Source organism: Hippocampus guttulatus, chromosome 7 (genome assembly GCF_054856545.1).
Source record: "Hippocampus guttulatus isolate MCC_2025c chromosome 7, RoL_Hgut_1.0, whole genome shotgun sequence".
Lineage (NCBI taxonomy): Eukaryota > Metazoa > Chordata > Actinopteri > Syngnathiformes > Syngnathidae > Hippocampus > Hippocampus guttulatus.
Genome location: NC_141267.1, coordinates 14,069,806 through 14,091,969, shown reverse-complemented (window position 1 = coordinate 14,091,969; position 22,164 = coordinate 14,069,806). Strand labels below are relative to the sequence as shown.

Below are 22,164 nucleotides of genomic sequence, written 5' to 3'. Positions count from 1 at the left end.
ATGCGAAGAAAAAAAAAAGGAATAATCAAATACAATCAAATAAAATCAGCCTTCGTGTCGTGTAAATATTACTAAAGCGACATGTGTCCGAGCATTTTCACCATCAACTTTTTTGCAACTCTTCCAGCAACAAATCACAGCTGGATAGATCACAAATAAACATTTGATTTGATGACTGGTAATGTCCATTTAAAACTGACCGCTAACATTTGCAAAGATAAGGTGCTGGTTGGGTCAACTATGTGTTGCTCCAGGCAGTGTCATCAACAAATAATTTACATGACACTGTGGTTGCGTGTGCTCTTTTCTGGCAGATGAGGTCTCTGAGTGCCACAGAGCCAATGTGTTTACTCAATGATTAGACATGGCACAATACAACAGTTCGGAATGTTAGGAAGGATTATTGCACTGTTTAATTTGCTTTTATTCCGTTTTTCCTGCCATCGGCCTGATAAAAAGAAGTAAAAGCAAGCCTGCCTTCCTAAAACCCCATGTGAAACAGTAAAATGCATCTTTCATGATTTACATGAGCTCAAATGAAAAAAAAATGGCAATCCTGATGTTGATGAATTGAATTGTCTTGCAAGTCTGATATAGTCTTTGCAAATCAAAACAGTTAGGTTGATAAATAAAACATTATATTGATTGAAGACTGTAAAACTAATCTTGTTGACATTCAACGTCTATTTCTCACTTCATCTGTTGCAAAAGCCACTATTATTGCATTAGTCTTCCTTTTTGCACGTAAGCTATGCCCAGCCAAACGGATATGATAAGAAATAATGGTCAGTAACAATAAGGGAAATAAATCAAAACTGTATGCCTGAAGGCAGATCTAAAAATACTGTAGATAGCAAACAAACAAACAAACAAACAAAAAAAACTGTGATCAGTGTTAACACTAAGGAGCAACAAATGGCCAATAACAAGCATCATTCAAAAGTGATGGTTTTGCCCACAAGCCTAATTCATCTCAAATGTGTCTTTATAGAATTCCCCTGGTTTAAAAAGGAAGAGAGTGAAGGAAGAAACTGTAAAAAGCAAAGAGCGGAGAGGAAATGTACTCATTTGAGCAGTGAAGCTTCCCTGCCGCCGCCAAGGAGACAGAGCAACCGAGAGTGCCACTCAATACATCACATGTCAGGAGCACGCCCTCACATTCAGATGAATTGGATCTTTGTTTGGAAAGCCCTCAAGAGTCGGCGCAACGTAAGGTCACTGAGCTACAGGTGCATATTCATGCATCCATTCATTATCCGAGCCGCTTAATCCTCACCAGCTTTGCTATTTCATCCACGTGTACACATGAAATTATAAACGCGGTTCGGTATTGTTCGAAAACACAAAATGTGTATTGCATTTTCTTCGGCAGCACATGGTCGGTGGCTCCGTCTCAATCGCTTATAACCCGGGAATTTGATTTTTCACCTGTATGAAAGCTTCTGTACACTTTTGACCGGCTATAATTGACGATGTTGGCGCATCATGCAACCACTGGCGAGAGTCGGAGACTCATGAAATCTGGCGGAACCCCACAGTGCTGTGTTCCACGAGAGATGCGAACAACCATCAAAGGATTAACTCTGTATGCATGTGTAGATTTTTGGATTCTCATTTGCGAAACGGATTCCAAAAGAAGGAGCAGCCTTGTCAATCATCGGTGTTAAGAGAAGAACAACGTGACAAGAAGACACTGGAAGTAATATGAAAGAAGCAAATTTACATTCAACGCAATCACCATGAGGTAAACAATGTTAAGATGGTGTTTTTGTGTGTGGAAAACCTTTTTTTAACACTTCTGTGACAATTACGAATGGTAAAAAGTATCAGTTCCTTACGCTGCATTCTGAGCCAGGAATCAGATGCATAAATTTTTCATACAGCACTCAAGTTAAAACTGAATATTTTACTCTTTTTACGTGTTAATCTTAAAGAGGGAACTTGCAGTTAAGAAAATGTATTTTTTTATCATATTTGTCAAAGCTGTCAGAATAAACCCGACAGTAATACAACAGGAAAATGATCTGTGTGAATTATTCTCCCTAGTTGGCCCCATCTAGTACCTCTAATTTGATTTTTAAGAAAATACTGCATCCGAGGACAGAAGGCGCAATCAAGGTCGTGCCAATCATTTACAGTGCATGTGTAACCGGACCAGTAAAAACAACTTACTGTCCTCTATTGTAATTACACACAATCTGTGAAATGATAAACACCTGACGAGTTCTTTCACTAAATCTTCCTTTATCAAAGGGTGGAACAAAACTGTCCGCACCACATGATGCATTAAATGTTGCCCACTTGGCATCCATTGCTGCATGGTCATCCTGGAAGAGGGACCCCCCCCCCCCCCCATCTGCGATCCCTTCTCAATGTGAAGTTTAGATGAGGGGATGTCGCTAATATTTGCCAACTTTAGATTTGCGCAGCCCTCTGAGACTATTTTTGAAGGTCGATACAAATAAACTTGACTTGTCTTTCTATGTTTCTGTGATTAGAACAGAAAACAATTGAAATATTTCATCCCAAAACAGAGTCAAACTAAGTGTGTCATTTGATCAATGACAGTACTAAACAGTCGTGTAACCAAAAGAGACGTGTTGATGCTGCAACAGAAGAACTTATTTTGATATGAATGTTTTAGATTCCGATGCAAGGAAAATAGGGATGCACTCTTCTTTATCTCTTGGTGTGGGTTCTGAGATTTCCGTACATGAGTGACAAATGATTGCCACGTATATTATAAATATTAATGCACGCCATGCTGCGTGCGTGGCAGTAACAACCACCCACACTCCAAAAACCAAGCTTTGTAAAAAAGAAATAACTTTACAATGTTCATACAATTACTCCATTCTTCTGTCAATCGTCATCAGAATTAAGAACAGCTCGGTTAATTTTCACGAAAATCTGATGAAGGGATGTAGCATGAGCTATGAGAGAATCCATTATGTTTTGGGTGAGAATGTGTTCAGTACAATTTTCTCAGTGAGTGATTCAAAGAATGCAATTATACAGGTTTTGCAACTTGGACAAGTAAATCTATTTTCGGCGTCTCAATAGGCCCGGATTCGTTATTGAAGCGCAGCATGAAAAAAAAAAACCTAGCGTGTGCATATCTGTTCCCCATTCGGCCGTATAAGTTAGATTCTATTGAGCGAATCGATTGTAAAAACAGATGAGTCTATGCGATGTGCCAATCAATGGGGCCCCACTAAACATTTGTCATCCCTGGGGAATTTCTTTGACCAAACAAGTCACTGACAGCATGCGGCAGTTAGACTAATCAGCGAGTGTTTAATTACATCTGCACAATCCAGAGGTGCAGGAAAACAATAACCCTGCTCTGTCAGTGTCATCCTTTGTTAAAACAGATGGCCCTTTAGTCAGCAACATTGAGAGGAGGCATTCACAAAAAAGAATTCGAGACTTAGACGAAAATGTACACAGTTTGAGCGCACGGGGAAACAAATGTGACAAGTCAAGATAAGAATGTCATTTGGCATTCGCTCGAAGAATAATGAAGGTTTTCATATCACTTTAAGGAATCTTTGCATCGTGACACAATGGCCATACGCGTCACAATAGACCAAGACGTTATAGTTGCTGATTAACTGAATTTATTCGCCGCTTTGCATTTTCTTAAGTGGCGTATATAAATATTGATCTGGGCCAGGAATTTGCATTTGTATGTTGGGCGCCTAAAAATATGCACAAACTATTGTCAAGTTGAAGACCGCAGTTATGATTATCATATATTTGCTATGCTATCTAAAGAGGCATTTCATGCCTTCAAAATGACCTGTTGGTTGAGACACCCACAATATGTAAATGAGTCGTCCATCAGTGGCTTGATCAGCATATGGATGACAACAATGTGAATTTAGCCTCGTCTAAATGTAAATTGGGTTTCATACCTTTGGCAAACAGCTTAAATGACAAGTGTCTAAACATTGGAGGTAATTTTGTGAAACCAACTCTAAATGAGATCTGCACATTATGAAATTAACATATGATGCACTTGGTGGTCGCAGAAGTAATCCTAAATTTGCGATAAGTTTGAGAGAAAAAGAGAATTATTGGACATGTTTTCAACACATGCAATAAAAGGCACGGTTTTAAATCAATGAAGAAAAAAATGTAAAAACTGATGCACAGAGAATTCGGTACATCAATATTTTAACTCGACGGGACATGGCGAAGACATGGATTTATTCTGAAGGCCGGTCAAGACCAAGAATGCACGGACCACTTCAAGAGAGACACAGCGTATAATAAAGTGATGAACATGATTTTCAGCAACTGCTTATTTTCACAAGTGTTGCACAGGAGTTGGAGCTTATTCCAGCTGACTCTGGGCCAGTAGCAAGAAGAAAGTGGTCACTAGTCAATTGAGGAGCACATAAAGACCACTATTCACACTCACGCTTACGCCAACAGTCAATTTAGTCTTCACTGAACCCAACGGCATGTTTTTGGAATGTTGGTGTAAAGGAGGATCAGCTGCTAACCACTACATCACGACTCCATGTCATTTCTGATCACGTATTCAGACCATTCTATATATATGTAGATGTGTATATATTTTGTGAGAAAAATTTTTTTTTTTACTTTATAACTTTGAATCACCCCTTAAACTCCACCTGCTCAAACTACCGTATTTTCCGGACTATAAGTCACAGTTTTTTTTCCAGTTTGGCCGGGGGTGCGACTAATACTCTGGAGTGACTTATGTGTGAAATTATTAACACATGATTATCTCATTTCACGCTATTTTAACATTAAACCACAAGAGGGCGCTCTCGGCCTGTGTTGATAAATCGACGATGAGTCTGACGTAAGCGACGTAGAAGAGGAAGCGGCGCATAGACTACCTCCCGAGTTGGGGGAGTTGTTTAAAAGTGACACCGAGGATGAAGATTTCATTGGTTTTAGTGATTTGGAGTGAAACTGATAGTTTGGTAAACTTGTTAGCATGTTCTTTTTGCTGGAGTTATCTGAATAACTCTTAATATGTTACGTCGTTACTGACATTACCAGGCATGTCAGTCATGTAACGTTAGTATACCGTAGACTTATTCAGCCTGTTGTTCTCTATTTTATTTTTATTTTAAATTGCCTTTCAAGATGACATGTATGTTTTTGGTGTTGGATTTTATCAAATGCGATTTATACTCCAGTGCGACTTATATATGTTTTTTCCTTCTTAATTATGCATTTTTTGGCTGGTGCGATTTATGATCCGCAGCGACGTATATTCCGAAAAATACGGTAGTTTTTCTCTAATTCGATAATGTTATCTTTGTGATGTTTATTTGTGATATGTTGTCTCTGTTTATGTTTTTGTTACCAGTGTTTGGTGTTTATATGTATATGTTTCTATATATTTTTTAGGATTTTTTTTGTATTTTGAGGGGTAGCAACCCCCCCCCCCCCCTCATTTTTCATCTTATTTTAAAATCAAGACTGCCATGAAAAGAAAATGACAAAATCAGTTTAATAAAATATAAGTGACCCCTTTCATTTGATACGAGCTAGACAAAAATCAACTCCTCCCCCATTCTAACTTCAGCGATGCATTTACCGGAGAGATATTAATATCAATTCAATAAATCATTCAGGAGATGCATCCGGAGCCGTAGACATTATGTATGTTAGCTGATCTCAATGTGGGAGCTCGATGCCCATTAATCAATGTAAAAGCTCCTTTAACGTGCCCTTTTTGGAAATGGGCAAAAGTTGCGAAGATAAAAGCAATGCTAATGCTGATGTAAATCATTTCTCCATGCACATGTATTATATATGTATCGGGTTTGAGTTACCATAACTGTATCGGCTATATAGTATGTCATTGGCAACTATCAGTGAACTGCTTACAGATAGTCAATATAATTGTTTTATCTCCTGGCTAAGGGAAGCATGATAAATGCAAAAGTAGTATACGTGTATATGACAACTCTACAAATAGGAAATGTCAGAGCACATAAGTACAACACATTTAATGAAAAGAGCTTGTGGGATGGGACCTGGAGGTTGAGCAAATAGGATTGTGCTAATATGTGCGAATATTTTTTTTAATGAAATAAAGACCTCACTGTCAGCTCTTGTTTGAATAGGCAACCAATTCAGTGAGGCAAACATTTGACAACTGCAGTCAAATATATTAGATAAGCATGTAATGATTGTTTCACCTGCATTATGTGGAACAGGCTCGCAGTGTGCTGCAATGTTTTGATGTTGATGATGAATGTTTAAAGGGGAAATGAACCCCAAATTCTGTAATTATTAATAACTGCCACACTTTAGAATGTAATACTCGCACATAGGCACCTTAGAATTTTGATTTCATGTGAAAGCGTGAATGAATGAAATATGTCTTGCTTGTGTTTATGCATGTTTTATGTTACTGGCCAAGGGACTACTAATGTAACTTAGCTGGATGCTAACTTTGGCACAATTACGCAGCTGTGGCACCAGTGTTCATCAATGTGCATTGTCCCTTTCAAATAAACAATTAAAATGAAAAAGAAAATTAAAAATATATATTTTTTTATTATTGCATTTGTGGAATATGATTTAAGCAGCCACCCGTTTTTAGTCATCACAGGGAGCGGCCATTTTGCTAGTTTCTGTCAAATGAAAAGGACACCACAGTTGCTCAGGGCTCAGGTAACAACCAATCACGGCTCACATATTTTCTAAAGCTACAGTAGAAACAAGTTAAAAACTACAAAACTATTCATACACGCTTAACTTGATTGATAAAAAGAGGAGAGCGTATTAAGAGGTGTGGCTCGACATCCACGTTAGCAGTCCATTGACCAGATTTTGATGAAACTGGTATCAAAACATGATTCGGTCAAAGGTGGGTCAAAGTGGCAGTTAAGTCACACATAAATATCAGCCATACTCACTATGAAGTGTCACATTCTTTCATAGCTGCGTCAGTTCGTGAGCAACAACAAACAGCACCATATATATGAGAAGCTAACCGAGTAATATTCAAGTATACGGGATCCTAGTACTCACCACTCTCGAAGCAAGCGTCAAAAACCAGATGTCCTTTTCTTGGAGATCCTGAATACCCCGGTGGGCTCACTGTCAGTTTGTTGACATTGCCCACCAAGGCCTCCTCGCCTCCACCTTCGTTACCTACACATGCATTATAGAAGAAAACACATATGTTGTAAATGGGTGTAAAGATTTCAGAAATCAAAAGCAGAGTATTATAACAACTTAAAGCCTTAATTTTTAATTTAAAGTATACTGTATTGTGAAATCACAAGCAGGATTGCCTGATTAATATTGTATATCAAAATGGATTTCAATGTTCGATATAAACAGTAGAGCCGGGTTACAGGACTGACTTACAATATGCTCTCAGCGTGGTACCCGATATGACATCCAATACAACGCCAAGAAAAGCAACATCATGATTGGAAATCAGTGTTTCCCATGTTTTGCTTGAGCAGCAAGGTCCTTGATGCATGTAATGAGGTAAAATATCTTGGCCACTGTATTTCGGATGATTGGCCAGATGACAAAGACATTCACTGACAATGGAGGAAATTGTATGCACAGGCAAACACGCTAGAGGAAACTCCATATGTGTTCCTCAGATGTTGAAGCCATATTGCACACCACAGTATACCGCGGCACCTTCTTAGGTCTATGAATGGACTAAATGTAGCATACAACAATGCTCTGCAGCTGCTCCTGTAGGTACCTCGATGGCACAGCGCCAGCAAACTCTTTGGTAGTCTGGGGTTACCTACTTTTAATAAACTTGATGTATAGATTCATGTGCACTAGATACAACTCGAGTTTGTGGTGACAGTAACACAGAAGCAGCATTGAATAATTTAAAAAAAACTTTTAAAAAATATCTTGAATTCTGAGTGAGGGACAAAATATTGTTTCACAATTACCGGCACCTGTTAGTTTCGAACCAGGGTTAGAAGACTGAAAATATTTCAAGTAAAAGATTGAGACTGAGGCTTGGATGAATCAGCAGAGCTGATCACACTCCTCCAGACAGATAGCCAGTCCATACCGTATTCTAAACACTTCATTGAAGATCAGCTTCATAAATATGTATCACTTTTTTACAGTGTACATTTTATGTCACTAACCATAGGTAACATATCTATAAAATATATTATTATGGATATTGTTCAATAGTTGCCATGGCATCATATTAAACATACATTCATATAATAAATGCAGGATTATTGGATTACCTGAAAGGCAGGTGACTCCCACCATCCCAACGCTATTGAGCACTGAGGCAATTGTTAGGCTGTTTTAGCGAAAGTAAGCCAAGCTGTCAAATATTTTGGATCATTAAGTGAAGCCGTCTCAGTTTTAGTCCCGCTACTATTCGCAACTGTTTGATGGAAAGAGATGTGTGAATTGTGTAGGTATGGTGGCTGTTTCATCTTTGTTTGGTGTCTTTCCAAATGCATTCAAAGTTTCTCGATATACTGACATCACATCTAAGCAAGTCTAAACAAATTAGAAAATTTACATTTCTGATATTAGCTGATTAGTTTAACACACACAGACACACACAATACATTTAGAACAAACACAAATTAATCTACTAGTCTTTCCATTTCAAGACCAGTTTACCTTTAACACGGCAGACAAACAAATACGGATCACAAAATCAAAAACTACCTCCATTGTCATGTTTCCGAAGAAACCACTCTTCTACAAGTTTAATGTATTGTATGTGGTTTTATATTGTCTTGTATGGACCCACTGGTACTTATTGAAGTTTAACTGAATACAGTCTTGGTCAAAAGATTTAGAACACACCACTTTGTATGGTTTATTCAAACTTAAGTTCGTGCAGTTCAATGTCTCATTGTACTATGAAATAAAAGCATAAAACAAATAACTCCTATTAAAAAAGAAATCATGCAGACATTCTATGAACAAAATGTAAAAACTTTTGGCTAATTTAGCAGCTGAACACACTCGTGACATTCGTTTTACAAAGGAAATCAAATATTCTTCAGAAAGTTCTTTGCAACTCGGTTGCATACGTTTCAATAAATGCGTGACACACGTTTGCTCAACGCCTACCAAATCGACATATTTGTGTAATCATCATTTCGAGCAGCATTGTGTCAAACAGTGATTATACAAGGGTGACCCAAAAAGATGCGTACCCATATTTTATTCGATAAAAAATCCATTTTTTAACGAATGTCTTTTCTGTTGCAGGACGTGAAAGGTGAACCTATGGATGATCGTTTTTAGCTATAGTTGCCCCAAAAATGTCTTGGACAAATCAGCAGAAGATATTCTCCCTGGAGATCTATTTTCCAACAAAATCATACCAGAGTGTACAGAGTCAGTTTCGAAAACGTTTCCATTGTCGCAACTTTCCACCAAAATCAACGATTGTTAGTTGGGTTACAAAGTTCAGAGAGCATGGGACTGTAGTGAACTTATGTTCTAAAGCCACAGGGGTTGACAACTTTGTCAGACGAGTACAGGTTTGCTTGCAACGGAATGGTGGACATTTGGAACACATCTTGGGAAAGCCATAAATTGACTAAAAATTGACAGAAATAGCTGAAACTCTGGTGAATGGTCTTCCATAAACTGAATAATGTGTGGTTGTAATTTGAAATAAATAGCTTTTTAATCAAACTCACAATTGAAATTTTCATGGGTACGCATCTTTTTGGGTCACCCTGTATTAAACCTACATTAACATTTCAGAGCACAATGTAAGTGAGAATATCCACAAATAAGAGAACTGATACGTCAGCACTTATTATAAATAAAGGTTTGTTAATGTATCGGAGCTGTGAGAGGTCAACGCGTGTTGTCTTCAACACTCTCTCCCTTTCCAGCAGCGTGAGGTCACTGAAGCGGACGAGAAACACAGCACTTGACATACGGAGCTAATTAAGGTATCAGCTAACTTAGCTCGGGCTGTCCATTGACCAGCACACCTGCTTTGGTGAATGGAATACCTATTACAAAGCAGAACGTATGCCAGTCCGCACCCGCTGTTTGTTTTTGAGGACTTAAACATGGCTAAAGACGGTTGCAGCAATGCTAGCTTTCAGCATGCAGGTGACATCACTCTTGTTTACATCCGTGCGCCTGCTAGCTAAAAAAAAAAAAGGTTTAGCACGCTAATGTGAAGGCACGTCATGATGATCGATGAAACGCCCAGCGGAGCGTGGTCGCCCGCCGGGCCTTCTCTTTGGGAAACAGCACCGACGAGCGAGCGAGGTAAGGAGGCTAATATTTACGCACCAGTCTCGGCGTCTTTCACGGGGTTCTCCTCCATCTTCCGTTCCATTCTTGCACAGACGCGCTCCCTTTGTTGCCAAGGCAACGGAGCAGTCGGCAAAGGGAGGGAGGTTCCCATTAAATATCAGTCAATTGTCACACATTGCAAAGCGAGACGTGTTTGGAAAAGTACTTCCCTTAAGGATAATAATGCTCTGCAGCTGGTTTGAGACGCCTAGGGAGGAAGGACCATGAAGGCAAAAAAATAAAACAGAAAACCGAGGCAACGTTATATTTTATTCAATCAAAAAATGAATGATAACTACATGCATTCCACAGTTAACTAAAATGTAGTAAACCTGAAATGTGCAATATTTTCAGATTGATTAAAACCACAACCAAGATGGTAGGGTCAGTCCATAGCCACCTCTTAAGTCCTCATCTTGAGGGTTTGAAACCGGGCATTCCACATATTAATTAATTAAACACGTTATATTGCCCGTCATTGAGTGTGAATGGGTGGCTGGCAACCATTCCAAACCACCTAAACAAAAAGATCCCATTCGTATTTTTACTGAAATGATGATGGGCTTGCCTCTGTTTTTTTGGAAATTTACTTTAGTGTATTGTGAATTCTGTGCCTAAAGGGGAAGTTGCATAAAAAATAGACACTGCTTCTACATTCATGCTAATGGTCACACCTCTATCATATTGCAGCCACACCTGCATTTTTAATCGGATTTTCAAAGAAAGTCAATCACTGCAGGTCACACACGGTGATTCTGAGTCATCCTGCAGATTGATTAAAGCTGGTGGTTTTCTCGGCAATTGGCGCATAGATGTCATCAAGGCCAATCAGGTCCGGTCCTATTCCTTTCCCATTACAAAGGCTGCACCTGATTAAGTACATCAAATGAGCAGGCACACAACTCCCGCAGCAAAGTGGCACACACACGCTGTTGCTAATTTTCAGCTTGTATAACTGGACCAAATGAATAGGACCACGGACAGGGCAATGATATATTTGTGTGTGTGTGTGTGTGTGTGTTTGTCTGTGTGTGTGTGTGCGCGTGTGCGTGTGTGTGTATGTGTGTGTTTTTATGTATTTGATGACCTGCATCAACAAGCCACTGAGCAGATAGGTCAGACTGATTACTTCTCAGATGACAGCATGAGAATACGGAGCTGCCGGTGACAAATTCTATTTAAAAAAACCAAAACATGAGAATTGAATGACCGTCCTCTATGCTATGTCATTGTTTTTAACACCGTGCCAATTAAAGGGCTCTACGGTGGCACAGTCACTCATTTCACAAGAGGGGGATTGAAATTGAATTAAGGAGCATGAGCAGAATACATTAGATATGCTGCATGTTTCTCTTGTTTCTCTGCTCTTATCGAATAGCGGGACGACATTAGGGTGCTTGAGTTTACCATAATATCCTGGCTTGTCTGCAGCAGATAAGGTGACTCTTGAGATCCCGACTGTAGCCTGATATTGTGGCTGAAACTCATATTGGAGAACTTCATGTACTGTATTTGAGTATGCATAACACAGCAGTCTACACCAGGTAGCTTTAATGATTCTTAGTGTTACTTATGTTATTAGAAGACACACAGTGCCTTGCAAAAGTTTCCAGTTACTATTAGAGTTATTTTAACATACACACCATATTTCAATTATGTGACACTCAGTGATGCACCGAGACCACACTGTCATAGAAAATAAATCTTTGAGTGTTGCATTTGTGTTTGTCCATCTGTCTGTTAGGTAGCGGGCTACTTACTAGTTCAATAAGTAGCTCACGTAGATAAATTTGCCATGATTGAAGTTAGCTGTAACCACTCCCACAGTGGCGCAGACCTTCCTCTCACATGTCTGCCCACCGGTTTGCGCCCATCTACAAAAATATCAACATCAAAACTAGCTCACCTCTGCTCAGAGATGTGCTACACACTACGCCGGATTTACGTCGGTCATGAAAAGAGAGCCCAAGGTTTTTCTTCAATCTCGTGACCAGAATATGCTTTTTGGGCACATTTTCATGTGGAATATGATTTTTCAATATTTATTACATTGCTGCCATATACACAGCCAGGAACTGGATGGAAATAGCTCTTCAAAATGTGTTCAAATTCGAGAATTTATTTTTTTGCTACCAACATTTGTACGGAAATTCCTCCTACGAATGCCAGCACGTCCTCGTTCCACAAAAATAAGCAAATTAAAGGAGAAACCCACGCTGATAAAAACATAAACTCCCTTTCTGAAGTAAGAATAGAAACACTTTCAAGAATAACCCTTCAGCTCTCTGCCCAAGGTACGCTTTGAATACAGCATTTTCCTGTCAAGATGTCTGCGAAGTGCAGAAATGATTTAATGAAAACATCCATCATTAAACTCAACAATCGCTTGAAGTGAAGCACAATATGCTCCATGGTCTCTTACATTTTAATTATCTCTCAGGAGAATGTATTTTTACATGCTTATCGAATGTGTGACTGCTCATATTTGTGCTTCACATGTTTGCGGACATTCCTGTCTCAGTGAAATAGTTGAAGCTGCAGAAACATGAAATGTGGCTATTTTCTGCCTCTTCTGGAAGTGGAGGACACGCCACAGCATCACAAATGATCAGAGTATATTAGAAAGCCCTCCGGGATACTATCGCTTCTTGCATCACATTTCAAAACTTTGCTTTCTTTCTTTTTGAAATATGCCCAAACCATAATAATCACTTTTCCCCATGACTAAGCAAACTTTAGTTTTCGTGTTTCCAGTATGTTTCCTGCCTTTGCACTGTACTAGATTTTTGCATGAATGCTCTCTGTTTCAGTATCATTTGTTTTAAGATTATGAAGTAAGCGTTGAAAAATAAATTATAAACAAATCAAACATCTCACAGCAGAGCGCCGACCTTCAGTATGTGGTACACCTCAGCCCTCTTGGTGGCAGCGATTGCACATTATCAAATGACTGACAGCCACCAAAGTGACAGACAGCCACCAAACAAATGAGGAAGGAACGCCATCCACAATAAATTCCTCGAACATGTTCTTAGATGGTCCAAGTTTATCCGATTCCTCTTTAAATTCTGATGGAATACACTGAAGCAATGTGCTCGAGATGGTTCACATGCCGAAACGTTTATGTAACTTGTGGCAGCTTTTTTATCAACATTTGTAAAAAGGGTTGTTCGTAACTGGAGGTTCCACAGTACGTGATTCTCGATAGACTCCTTCTCTTCGGTTTGGCCCTTACTCAGCTCATGTGCTTCCATTGCTGGCAATAGTGATTAGAACCTTTCTCTGCATCATGGTGAGAAGTTGACCAACCTACTTTGTATGGCATCAGCCGCAAAACTACACTTGTCTGCCTGGAGGACCCCCACAGCAATCTTCAATCGTCAGGCCGCGTGGCTATCAAATGGTAGCCAACACTAGCTGTTACTCGGCTAACATGGCACCTTAGAAGTTGCATTTGGGCATAATGCTAGTGTGTTATAGAAAGAACACCAAAGTATGTGGAAAATAGTTTTTTTTTTCAGCAAATAGTGTTTGTGTTTTACAGGAAAAAAAATGCAAGTACATGAGTTCACAAAGTTCGCCACTTTAAATGTCAAAACTTCAAAACAATATACAGACACTAACTTTTTAACATAAACGGTCACACACGTGTAAAAGACGCTACTGTGAGACACAAAAACGAGGGGTGTCCCAATTTGATATTGATTTCGGATATCGGTCCGATATCAGCAATAAAAATAGTATCGGACTATATCAGTTTACATCCAAAATTTACACTATTAGCACTCATATAGAAGTAGTCATTCCAAACTTCCGTCTTGTTCTTCTATCCAGAAGTGTGGTATAAATGGATCCAATTTTTTATGCCGACTGTTGCTGACTATTGTATAGAAGCCGGTATCGTTCCTGTTGATGTCGTATCTGATCGATATCGGTATCGAGCAGGACTCTAGGCTGCAAATATTGGTATCGTATCGGAAGAAAAAAGTTGTCGTCACTACCTAACTTTAATCACAAGTGCTGTTTATATAGCAGCTCGCTGAGCTAAGTTTTTGCTGGATTCAATACTGTATTACTCTACCGGCGTTTTTTTCAGGAAAATTAAAATTCAATTAAATCCCAAATAATATGACTGGGGCAGTAGGCTCTATGTTTTTTTCTTGCATTTTTGTACCATCGAGTCGTGCAAAAACCTTGTTAATATGCCCAAATGAAGTCTGTCATTTGTGTAGGAGGTAGTCATGCAAAAATCAATACCAGGCACAAGTGGCATCAAGTTGGGAGGCTATGAGGGCACAGGAAGGAGGGGGTTGGCAGTTCAGAAAAAAACAGCCATCAGTACACAGAGAATCACTATGGTGACAGCAATCAGAGAGCTTAGGGGAGCCGAGGCGGGGTCAGGGAGGAAGGCTTGAGAGGCAGCTGACTGAAGAATCAAGCCTCACTCTGGATGATTCATCCGACAGCTCAACCCCCCAACGCCCCCCCCCCCTCACCCACCCCCTCCTTCTCAGGGCACTGCTGGGCCACTCGTCCCCCAGAGACGACCAGCTTTGCGGAACAGGGATGTGGCCGGCAGCCTTTTTTTCTTAGACAAGAGAAATATGAGGTGAAAGCCGAGACACGAGTGAAACGATATATTTGATGATACATTCATGTCTGTGTATCTGAATTAACTGTATGTTTTGTTAGCCTCACACAAGTATCTGCTTTCTATACCCCGCTGATACCCCATCACACTTCATCTGTCCCTCTAAGCATTGTTTTGAACACATGGGGTGTGAGTCACAGAGTAAATCATGATAACATCACAATATTTTGCCAGCTTTCACAACAGTATAATGATGTAGCATTTATGTCATGTGTTGGAGGTAAAAAAAAAATCCAAATGAAAGGTTTTGAGTGGGGGGGGGTTTGGTTAAAATGATTATTTTAAATATAAATAAAAGGCCAATATCAATCTTTAATGCTGGGGTGTCTGCACTGTAAAATTGTATTTTATCCCAAATGGAAGCTGTCAATCTCATAATTGTCCAGTGTCAATAAAACACTATTAACTGGCCTTTCCTGTTCGATTCCTTGATGGCGAAAGCAGAATTCAAAGCACGGGGAGAGAATCATTGTCTGTAATTACAAAGAAAGTTGTATCACACCACTGACATTAGCGTTACAAAAGATGATAGCACCAATTACTCCAGCGGCATGACCCCCATTAAGCGAATCTCTTGTAAAACACAGCCTTTTATTTCAGCAACCTTTTCCCTATTAGACGCAAATACACTTACACCTTGACTCAAAGTTCAGTTATTCTGAGTCACATTCTTGGCTCAAGACGATGTTTTGACATTTCTTGTTTATTGCGTAGTTGGACTCCCCGTTTACTGGCTGCTTTGTCATGGCCGTGCCACACCCTGCTGAGGAAGAGGACAGCCACCTGACCTTGATGCTCACATCAGCCCATCCCCTCGCTTACGTTCGTCTGCTGGCCACTCCAAGGTAGCCTTCCTTCCCTTTCACTTTGCTTTACCTTTCATATCATAAAAATGAGCCAAATGCTTCCCACTGCCAAACGGCTTGCATAATCCCTTTTCCACATTTGAATCCGGTTTCATTAATTAGATGGCACAGTGGAAAACATTAGTCCTCACACCACAAACCAATCCTTTTATCCTTGCCCTGTGTTTTCATGGTCCACGAGGGAGTGCCTCCATAAGTGCAAATGTTCCCTTGCCGTGTATAAGACACACTAGAAAAGAGAAGAGAATCAAACATATAGGAGTGGCACGCAGAGGAAGGCGGTGGTGCTGTCCATGGTGCTAGAACAGTCTTTCCACCTTGTGGTTGCAATTGTGAACTGAAGCTGCAATATTTTGTACGCTGCGAGGGGCGGGGGGGGGGGGGGGTGTTGGAGAGAAAGAGAGAGAGAGAGAGTGATGCAGGGAGGGAGAGAGGGAGAGAGGGCGGGAATGCAAGGGGGATGATACAGCGAGAGAGGAGAGAGAGAGAGCAATAGGAAGGGGAGTTTAAACTAAGTGCTATGTTTTGGGACAGCTAATCTGCTAGCGAGCAGTTTGAGGATCGGAGCGTATTGTGTGAGCCAGTGTGCGGGGGACAGATAAGGCAGCACGCCAGCCCGCCAAGCCAACCTACCGACTTCCCGTGTTAATGTGCTGACTCCTGGGAGATTTAAAAAAGAAAAAGAAGAAAAAGAGAGAAAAATATTGACTCAAGACGTGTGCGGGGATCCTGGACAGAAACATTATTGCAGCGACAGCCAACAGAGCTCATTTGAAAAACAGGAGAGCGCTATAAAGAAAGACAAAATAAAGGACTTAATAGTGACTCCTCCAGATTTTTTTTCCTGCTTGTTTTTTTTTTTTTTATTGCTTGATTTTTTTAATTTATTTTTTTTCTGCTTCTGGGACTGACTCCCATCCTTAGCAAAGAAAAAGGGAGGAAAGAACTAAGGAGGAAGCTGACACTAAGAGGACAAAGAAAAAAAAAAGTAGCGAATTTCACCATGTTCGAAATAAGCCGAACACTCAACGCTGCTTTGCTGAGCAACGAGGTAAAGACATTTTTTCTTCTTCTTCTCCTTCTTCTTCTTCTTCTCTTCCATGCCTCACCTGTCTGCCGCCAGCCATTCTGTCATGTGCGCGTCTGTTTGTGTGCATGTCTGTGCACTTCTGTCTGTTCGTAGCCACAGGAGCGATTGACCTTAGCAGCGCATTATCATGTATGTTCATATGGAGAACACGCAGCTGCTCTGCTGTAAAAGTAAACGGAGAAGCTAGTGGCCATACTTTACATCACCCCATTGCAACAAGGTCGCCATCATACCGATCAAACCCAGCCTTGCTTGTCCAATCGGGGCTAAAACTGTGCCTTCTTATGCTTGCAAGTTTGAGAGCTTGTGTGTTCACGTGCTTTTGTGTGAGAGTAAAAATGTGCCCTAATCCCCTCCTTCTCTCTATCGCTTCCTTCTTCATCCACACTCCCTCTGACCTTTGAATATTCATCATCGTCCTTCCTACCTGCTGTTATCTGTACCCCCTCCTCTCCCGCCCCCTTTTCCCTTCTTCTCCTCCCTTCTCCTCCCACGTCAATGCGTGAGCGTGTGTGTGTGTGTGCGTGTGTGTGTGTGTGTGTGTGTGTGTTCTGTGAGCAGCATCTCAAGATGATGGCGAGGTACGGGCAGCTCTCGGGACTAGCAGCCAGTGGCGTGGGCTCCGTCCCCGAGTCGCACTCGCCGCTATTTCCCAGGGATCTCCCGTCATCGCCCGCCCAGACGGGCTACAGGTCATCCCTGGTAAGCGGATATAGACAGAGCACTGTATCTCCATATCCAAGTCTCCATCTTTTTAATGAACACAGGCGTGCGTTGTAATGCCATGAAAAAGGAAGCAGGGTTGCGGGAGGGTGGGGGGTGGAGTTGTTTGTGTGTGGGTGAGGAAGGGAGTAAGAGGGCAGAAAGAGAACAAATCAATTGTGCAATCCAGCTCGTATTCTCACTGGATGGTATTAGTAAATATTTACATTGTTGTGTTTGTTCAATTACCCTACGCCTACTCTGTCTTTAGTCTCCGCCAGACAGACTGTTATCAAGGGAATTTGAGGTGTTTGTGTTGTGTAAAACGTGCATGTGTTAGTGTTTCTGCATGGCTAAAATCGTTGTGGAATTTTGTACTGCTCTGTAGTATTCACCGCAAAAAATCCAATTCGTTTGTGGAGGGGTGACTGAGACTTGGCATTAAAAATCAGATTGGAACACCAGCTCGTATTGGATGATCTCGTTACAAATGACTTGATCATCATCAAGGGAGCGCTGAAAAGACGCCTGGAATTATTTCCATTGATGTCAACATTCCGCTGACAGTCCCAGTTAGAAAAGATAACGTCAAGGGAAGGGAATGGAACAGGAAAGAAAGGGGCAGAAGAAAACCCAGAGCATTTAAGCAAAAATGTTGGAAGAAAATCCCTGACTCGCCGCATTAAGGCGACATGAAGCTGTGGGTGCTTCATTGGTTCGCCTCCCCTTCAAACTGGCTCAGATCCACACCCTAAAGCTTCCCGGAAGCTTTCATAACTCACTGTCATGCTGCTGAAGAAACCCAAGGGGTTTTCGGCAAACTCTATGCAAATGCACACCGAGGATAAGTGGTGAAATACGTCTACGTGGACTTGGGCTTCAAAAGTGTTTTCATTTATCGCCCCCCCCCCCACCCCCCACGTCTTATTCTGCATTCTTACAATAGTTCAAAGTCATCTGTCTCAGGGTTTTTTTTGGTTGTTGTTGTTGTTGTCCAAAATGCCCATTAAGACTCGCTGTTATCTGCTGTTTGCATGAAGCTGCTGGCCCATGAATTATTTGTTGAATGTCGTGTAAGTAATAACTTAAATTTATTCTACAAGAATGATTGGCATGTTTACACATTTGAGGCTTCATATCGGCACGGCTGAGATGGGAAAAACAAAATTTGAGGCGGGGGACTGCCAAGTTAAAAATCACTTTGAATTTAACGCCGCTGATATGTTTGATTCGGGAGGGGGGGATTTAACAGCTTTATAATGGATAACTCCTCATCGCACCTTGTTGCATGCCGTGCCAAGCTGTGTGGTTGTGGATTCTTTTTGTGATTTTGCACATTTGCTATGTGTGTGTGTGTGTGTGTGTGTGTGTGTGTGTGTGTGTGTGTGTGTGTGTGTGTGTGTGTGTGTGTGTGTGTGTGTGTGGGTGGGTGGGTGTGTGTGGGGGGGGGGGGGGGTGTGTAATTGCGTGCACGCGCGTGCACGCGTGATTACCCCGTTTAAAGAAGACCATCGTGATTAATGGTACCGTCATTAAGCTCGGGGAGATCATTTGCATACATTAGACAAATGCGCTGGAAAATTCTGGTCGATTTCTCGTTACAATCTTCACACGCAGCATCACATTCTTCAACTTGGTGAGAGCTACACGCAATTTGATGCCGTAGCCGCTGCGAACATGAATTGTGGGTTTATTTATTTTGGTGAGAAGATAGTTTCTACTCATTGTGTACTTTTCAAAAGCAAGTGTTGCACTGCTTCATTTGAAATTCAGAGACCCAAGTAAAAGCAGAAAAGTTGACTATTACTGACCCAAATAACGCTAAATGATCAGTGTGTGTGTGGGGGGTGGGGGGTGGGGTAAAGTCTTTATTTGTGTGTGCTTTTATTTTCTAAATATTATGTTATTCATAATACATTTAACAACCGTGAATGTGACTCACAGTTTCAAAATGTGTATAGATTCAGAATGACCGTGCAATCCCAGTCGTGCAACCTTAGACAACGGTGATGAATTGAAAGGAGCACGGGAGGAAAATCTGAATTGCAAATTGTTCCATATTTCAGTCAGCCGAGATTTAATTTTCAAGAAGGCCACGTTTAAAAAGCTGCAGTGCGCCGTGCTTCACAGCTGAATATTGTTCATTTCTAGAAAGCGCCGCTGATTGCCCACTGCAGGCAGCTGACGTTCTCGATGTGACATGAGGCTTTGTTTGGCAACTCAAATTTTTGCCTCTGTTTCAACATTTCTAAAAAAAAAAAAATTATTATAAATATATATATAAAAAGTGGCTGGGCATGGACCACTTTTTCCACTCTACTGAACCCAACGAAGAACAAGAATGTACGCCTCGAAATAGATAGAGGTCACCTCTGATACCACAGTAATGATTAGCTTCATCCATCTGCCGCTCCTCGCTTTTCTCTCCCCTATCCTTGATTGCAGTCTTCTCTACATCAAGGAAATTAACTCGTTTATGCGCCGCGGCCCTTCTGCTGTCGCCGAACAACACGCAGGTGCAGCCATCCGAATGTTGAAAAGATGCTTCGAATTCATAGAAATGGAAATGTGCGAGCGTTGGTTCATAAGTGATATACTGGCAAAAACAAATGCAGTTTATTAACTCTAATGGTTTTGGCTGCTAGGATTCATTGGAATGGAGGCTGAACAAAACATGGTGGGGTGGGGTGGGTGTATTTCAATGCTTTTTCTTTCTTTCTTTTTTTCCTGAAAATACATCTATTGCAGAGCTATAGTGTGAGGCTGAACAAAACATGGTGGAGTGGGGCGGAGTGAATTTCAATCCTTTTTTATTTCTTCCTTTAAATCCATCTATCGATGAGCTATAGTGTATTTCAAACCGGAGCATGTAATGACTGCATGAGCGTATCATGCGAATGTGCAACTTCATGTCATGTTTGCTCCTCATATGAGCACATGTGGTGTGTCAGTTGCGGGGAACACAGTGATGCTGAGAGCCACTACGAGGGGGGCCTAAAGACTTCACGTAGGCGTATGTGTCCCACCGCCCCCTCCCACCCACCCCCCATGTGTGCACATGCACAAACGTGCCCGGCCACCAGGGCTGCAGGGAGGGCCTAGTGATTAGCAGCTGAGCCTGTGTCCCTTTGGGGAGACATCACTACAAAAAGGAGCAGGTGTCCGTACGATTGTGAACACGCACGCGCAAACATACAAACAAACATGCGCAACACTCACGCACACGGTACCCTTAGCCATTTTTCGCTCTGCGCTGACATTCATTTCCACTCAATTTAGCACACACACTGGGTAGGCTTCACGCGTGTCTCACCACCAAGCGTGTTTTCCACTACATCCGCTCCGAGAGAGAACAACCAGAAGCCCTGAGATGCGATCCATAAACAATATTCGAAACCCGGAGTATCCCGCTAAGCCAACTAAAAAACCCACACCCACCAAAAGGTCACCTCTCTATATTAAATTTCTTTCTTTGACCCGCGATTCTCCCTACGCTTTGACGATCATTTGCATTGCGCAGAGTCCTATCCTATTGAAGCAACAGATCAATATCAAAAACCGTTACAGCACACATACGATTTGAACATGCCGCCGTATAACCCTGACTGACAAGTTTGTGAGTAAAACGATTCACTATAACCCGAAATTGAAGTGTTTAGGAAAAGTCAATGTGAATTTCTCATTTTTACATTTCAAGACAGATACGGGGAAATGTCATAAACCTCGGCTAAATGAAACGTTCAGACCCACATAATTACTTGAGTCTATGTTGCATTATACACCAGCTCTACTGAGAATTTATCTCCGGTCAGTGTTTGCATGTGCAGTTTAATAGTTTGAGTAAGCAAAACAATTGGACTCAGTGCTATTATTTCTTTCTGCTTAATTCCCCCAAATCCAGCTTAGACGTGCGGGGTAGAAGAAAGCATTTCATTTCAGAAACAATTTTTCTGCTTTCTTGGACAATGATTTCAAATCCAGTCGAAATATTATTAGGCTCGGTGAGATAAGGCTCTCGTGTCGGTCATTTGTGTATATCCGGTTATTTGCACATGGACGTTAGTTGTAAATTCATTCATTCATTTATTCATTTTCCATAGTTGTAAATTGTAAAACGATAAGCCGTTCGGAAAATGGATGGACGGAGAGCTAACTCTTGGAGCAAATGTATTTATTCGGTCAAGCAGCAGCACCATTTTTATTTCAGATCGTAGTCGTTTAATTAAGATAAGAAGTAACACTGACACAAATATTTGTGTGTATATACTGTGTACACTACATGTCAACCTGATGAACATTGACAAAAGCGGTATTAGCCGTCACAGAGCCTTTAGCTGGCCTGCCTGTGTCCGCGATAATCTGCCATGATAGCTTCAAGTCTGTCATCGCGGACAAATCAGACTCCAATTTGGGATGAAAACCAAATCTGCCTGCCCGAAGCAACATTCAATTTCCCCCCACCTTCAAAGATTATGCTCTTTGGAACGCCAATGTGTGATATTGTACTTTGGAGATTTTCCAGGTGAAGACCCCTTATTAGGCAAGATACAGCAGCCCCTGCGTGGAAAGGA

The 22,164-nt window shown here is 41.0% G+C and overlaps 2 protein-coding genes across 4 annotated transcripts in view; one reads left to right on the top strand and one right to left on the bottom strand.

Annotated features, from left to right (window-relative positions):
• Window positions 1-10,411, bottom strand: part of agbl4 (AGBL carboxypeptidase 4) — a 266,670-nt gene extending 256,259 nt beyond the window's left edge. The window contains exons 1-2 of the mRNA XM_086115268.1: window positions 10,282-10,411; window positions 7,030-7,152 (exon numbers count right to left, since the gene is read on the bottom strand). Of these exons, the coding sequence (XP_085971394.1) occupies window positions 7,030-7,152; window positions 10,282-10,396 (238 nt within the window). The 5' untranslated portion in view covers window positions 10,397-10,411. The remainder of the gene's footprint in view (window positions 1-7,029; window positions 7,153-10,281) is intronic.
• Window positions 9,884-22,164, top strand: part of elavl4 (ELAV like neuron-specific RNA binding protein 4) — an 88,638-nt gene continuing 76,357 nt past the window's right edge. For 2 of the 3 annotated variants that reach the window (XM_086115262.1, XM_086115261.1), the window contains exons 1-4: window positions 9,884-10,257; window positions 15,650-15,780; window positions 16,726-16,852; window positions 17,453-17,593. In XM_086115262.1, coding sequence (XP_085971388.1) covers window positions 10,186-10,257; window positions 15,650-15,780; window positions 16,726-16,852; window positions 17,453-17,593 — 471 coding nt within the window. In that variant the 5' untranslated portion in view covers window positions 9,884-10,185. The remainder of the gene's footprint in view (window positions 10,258-15,649; window positions 15,781-16,725; window positions 16,853-17,452; window positions 17,594-22,164) is intronic. The other variant, XM_086115264.1, reaches the window with a different exon arrangement.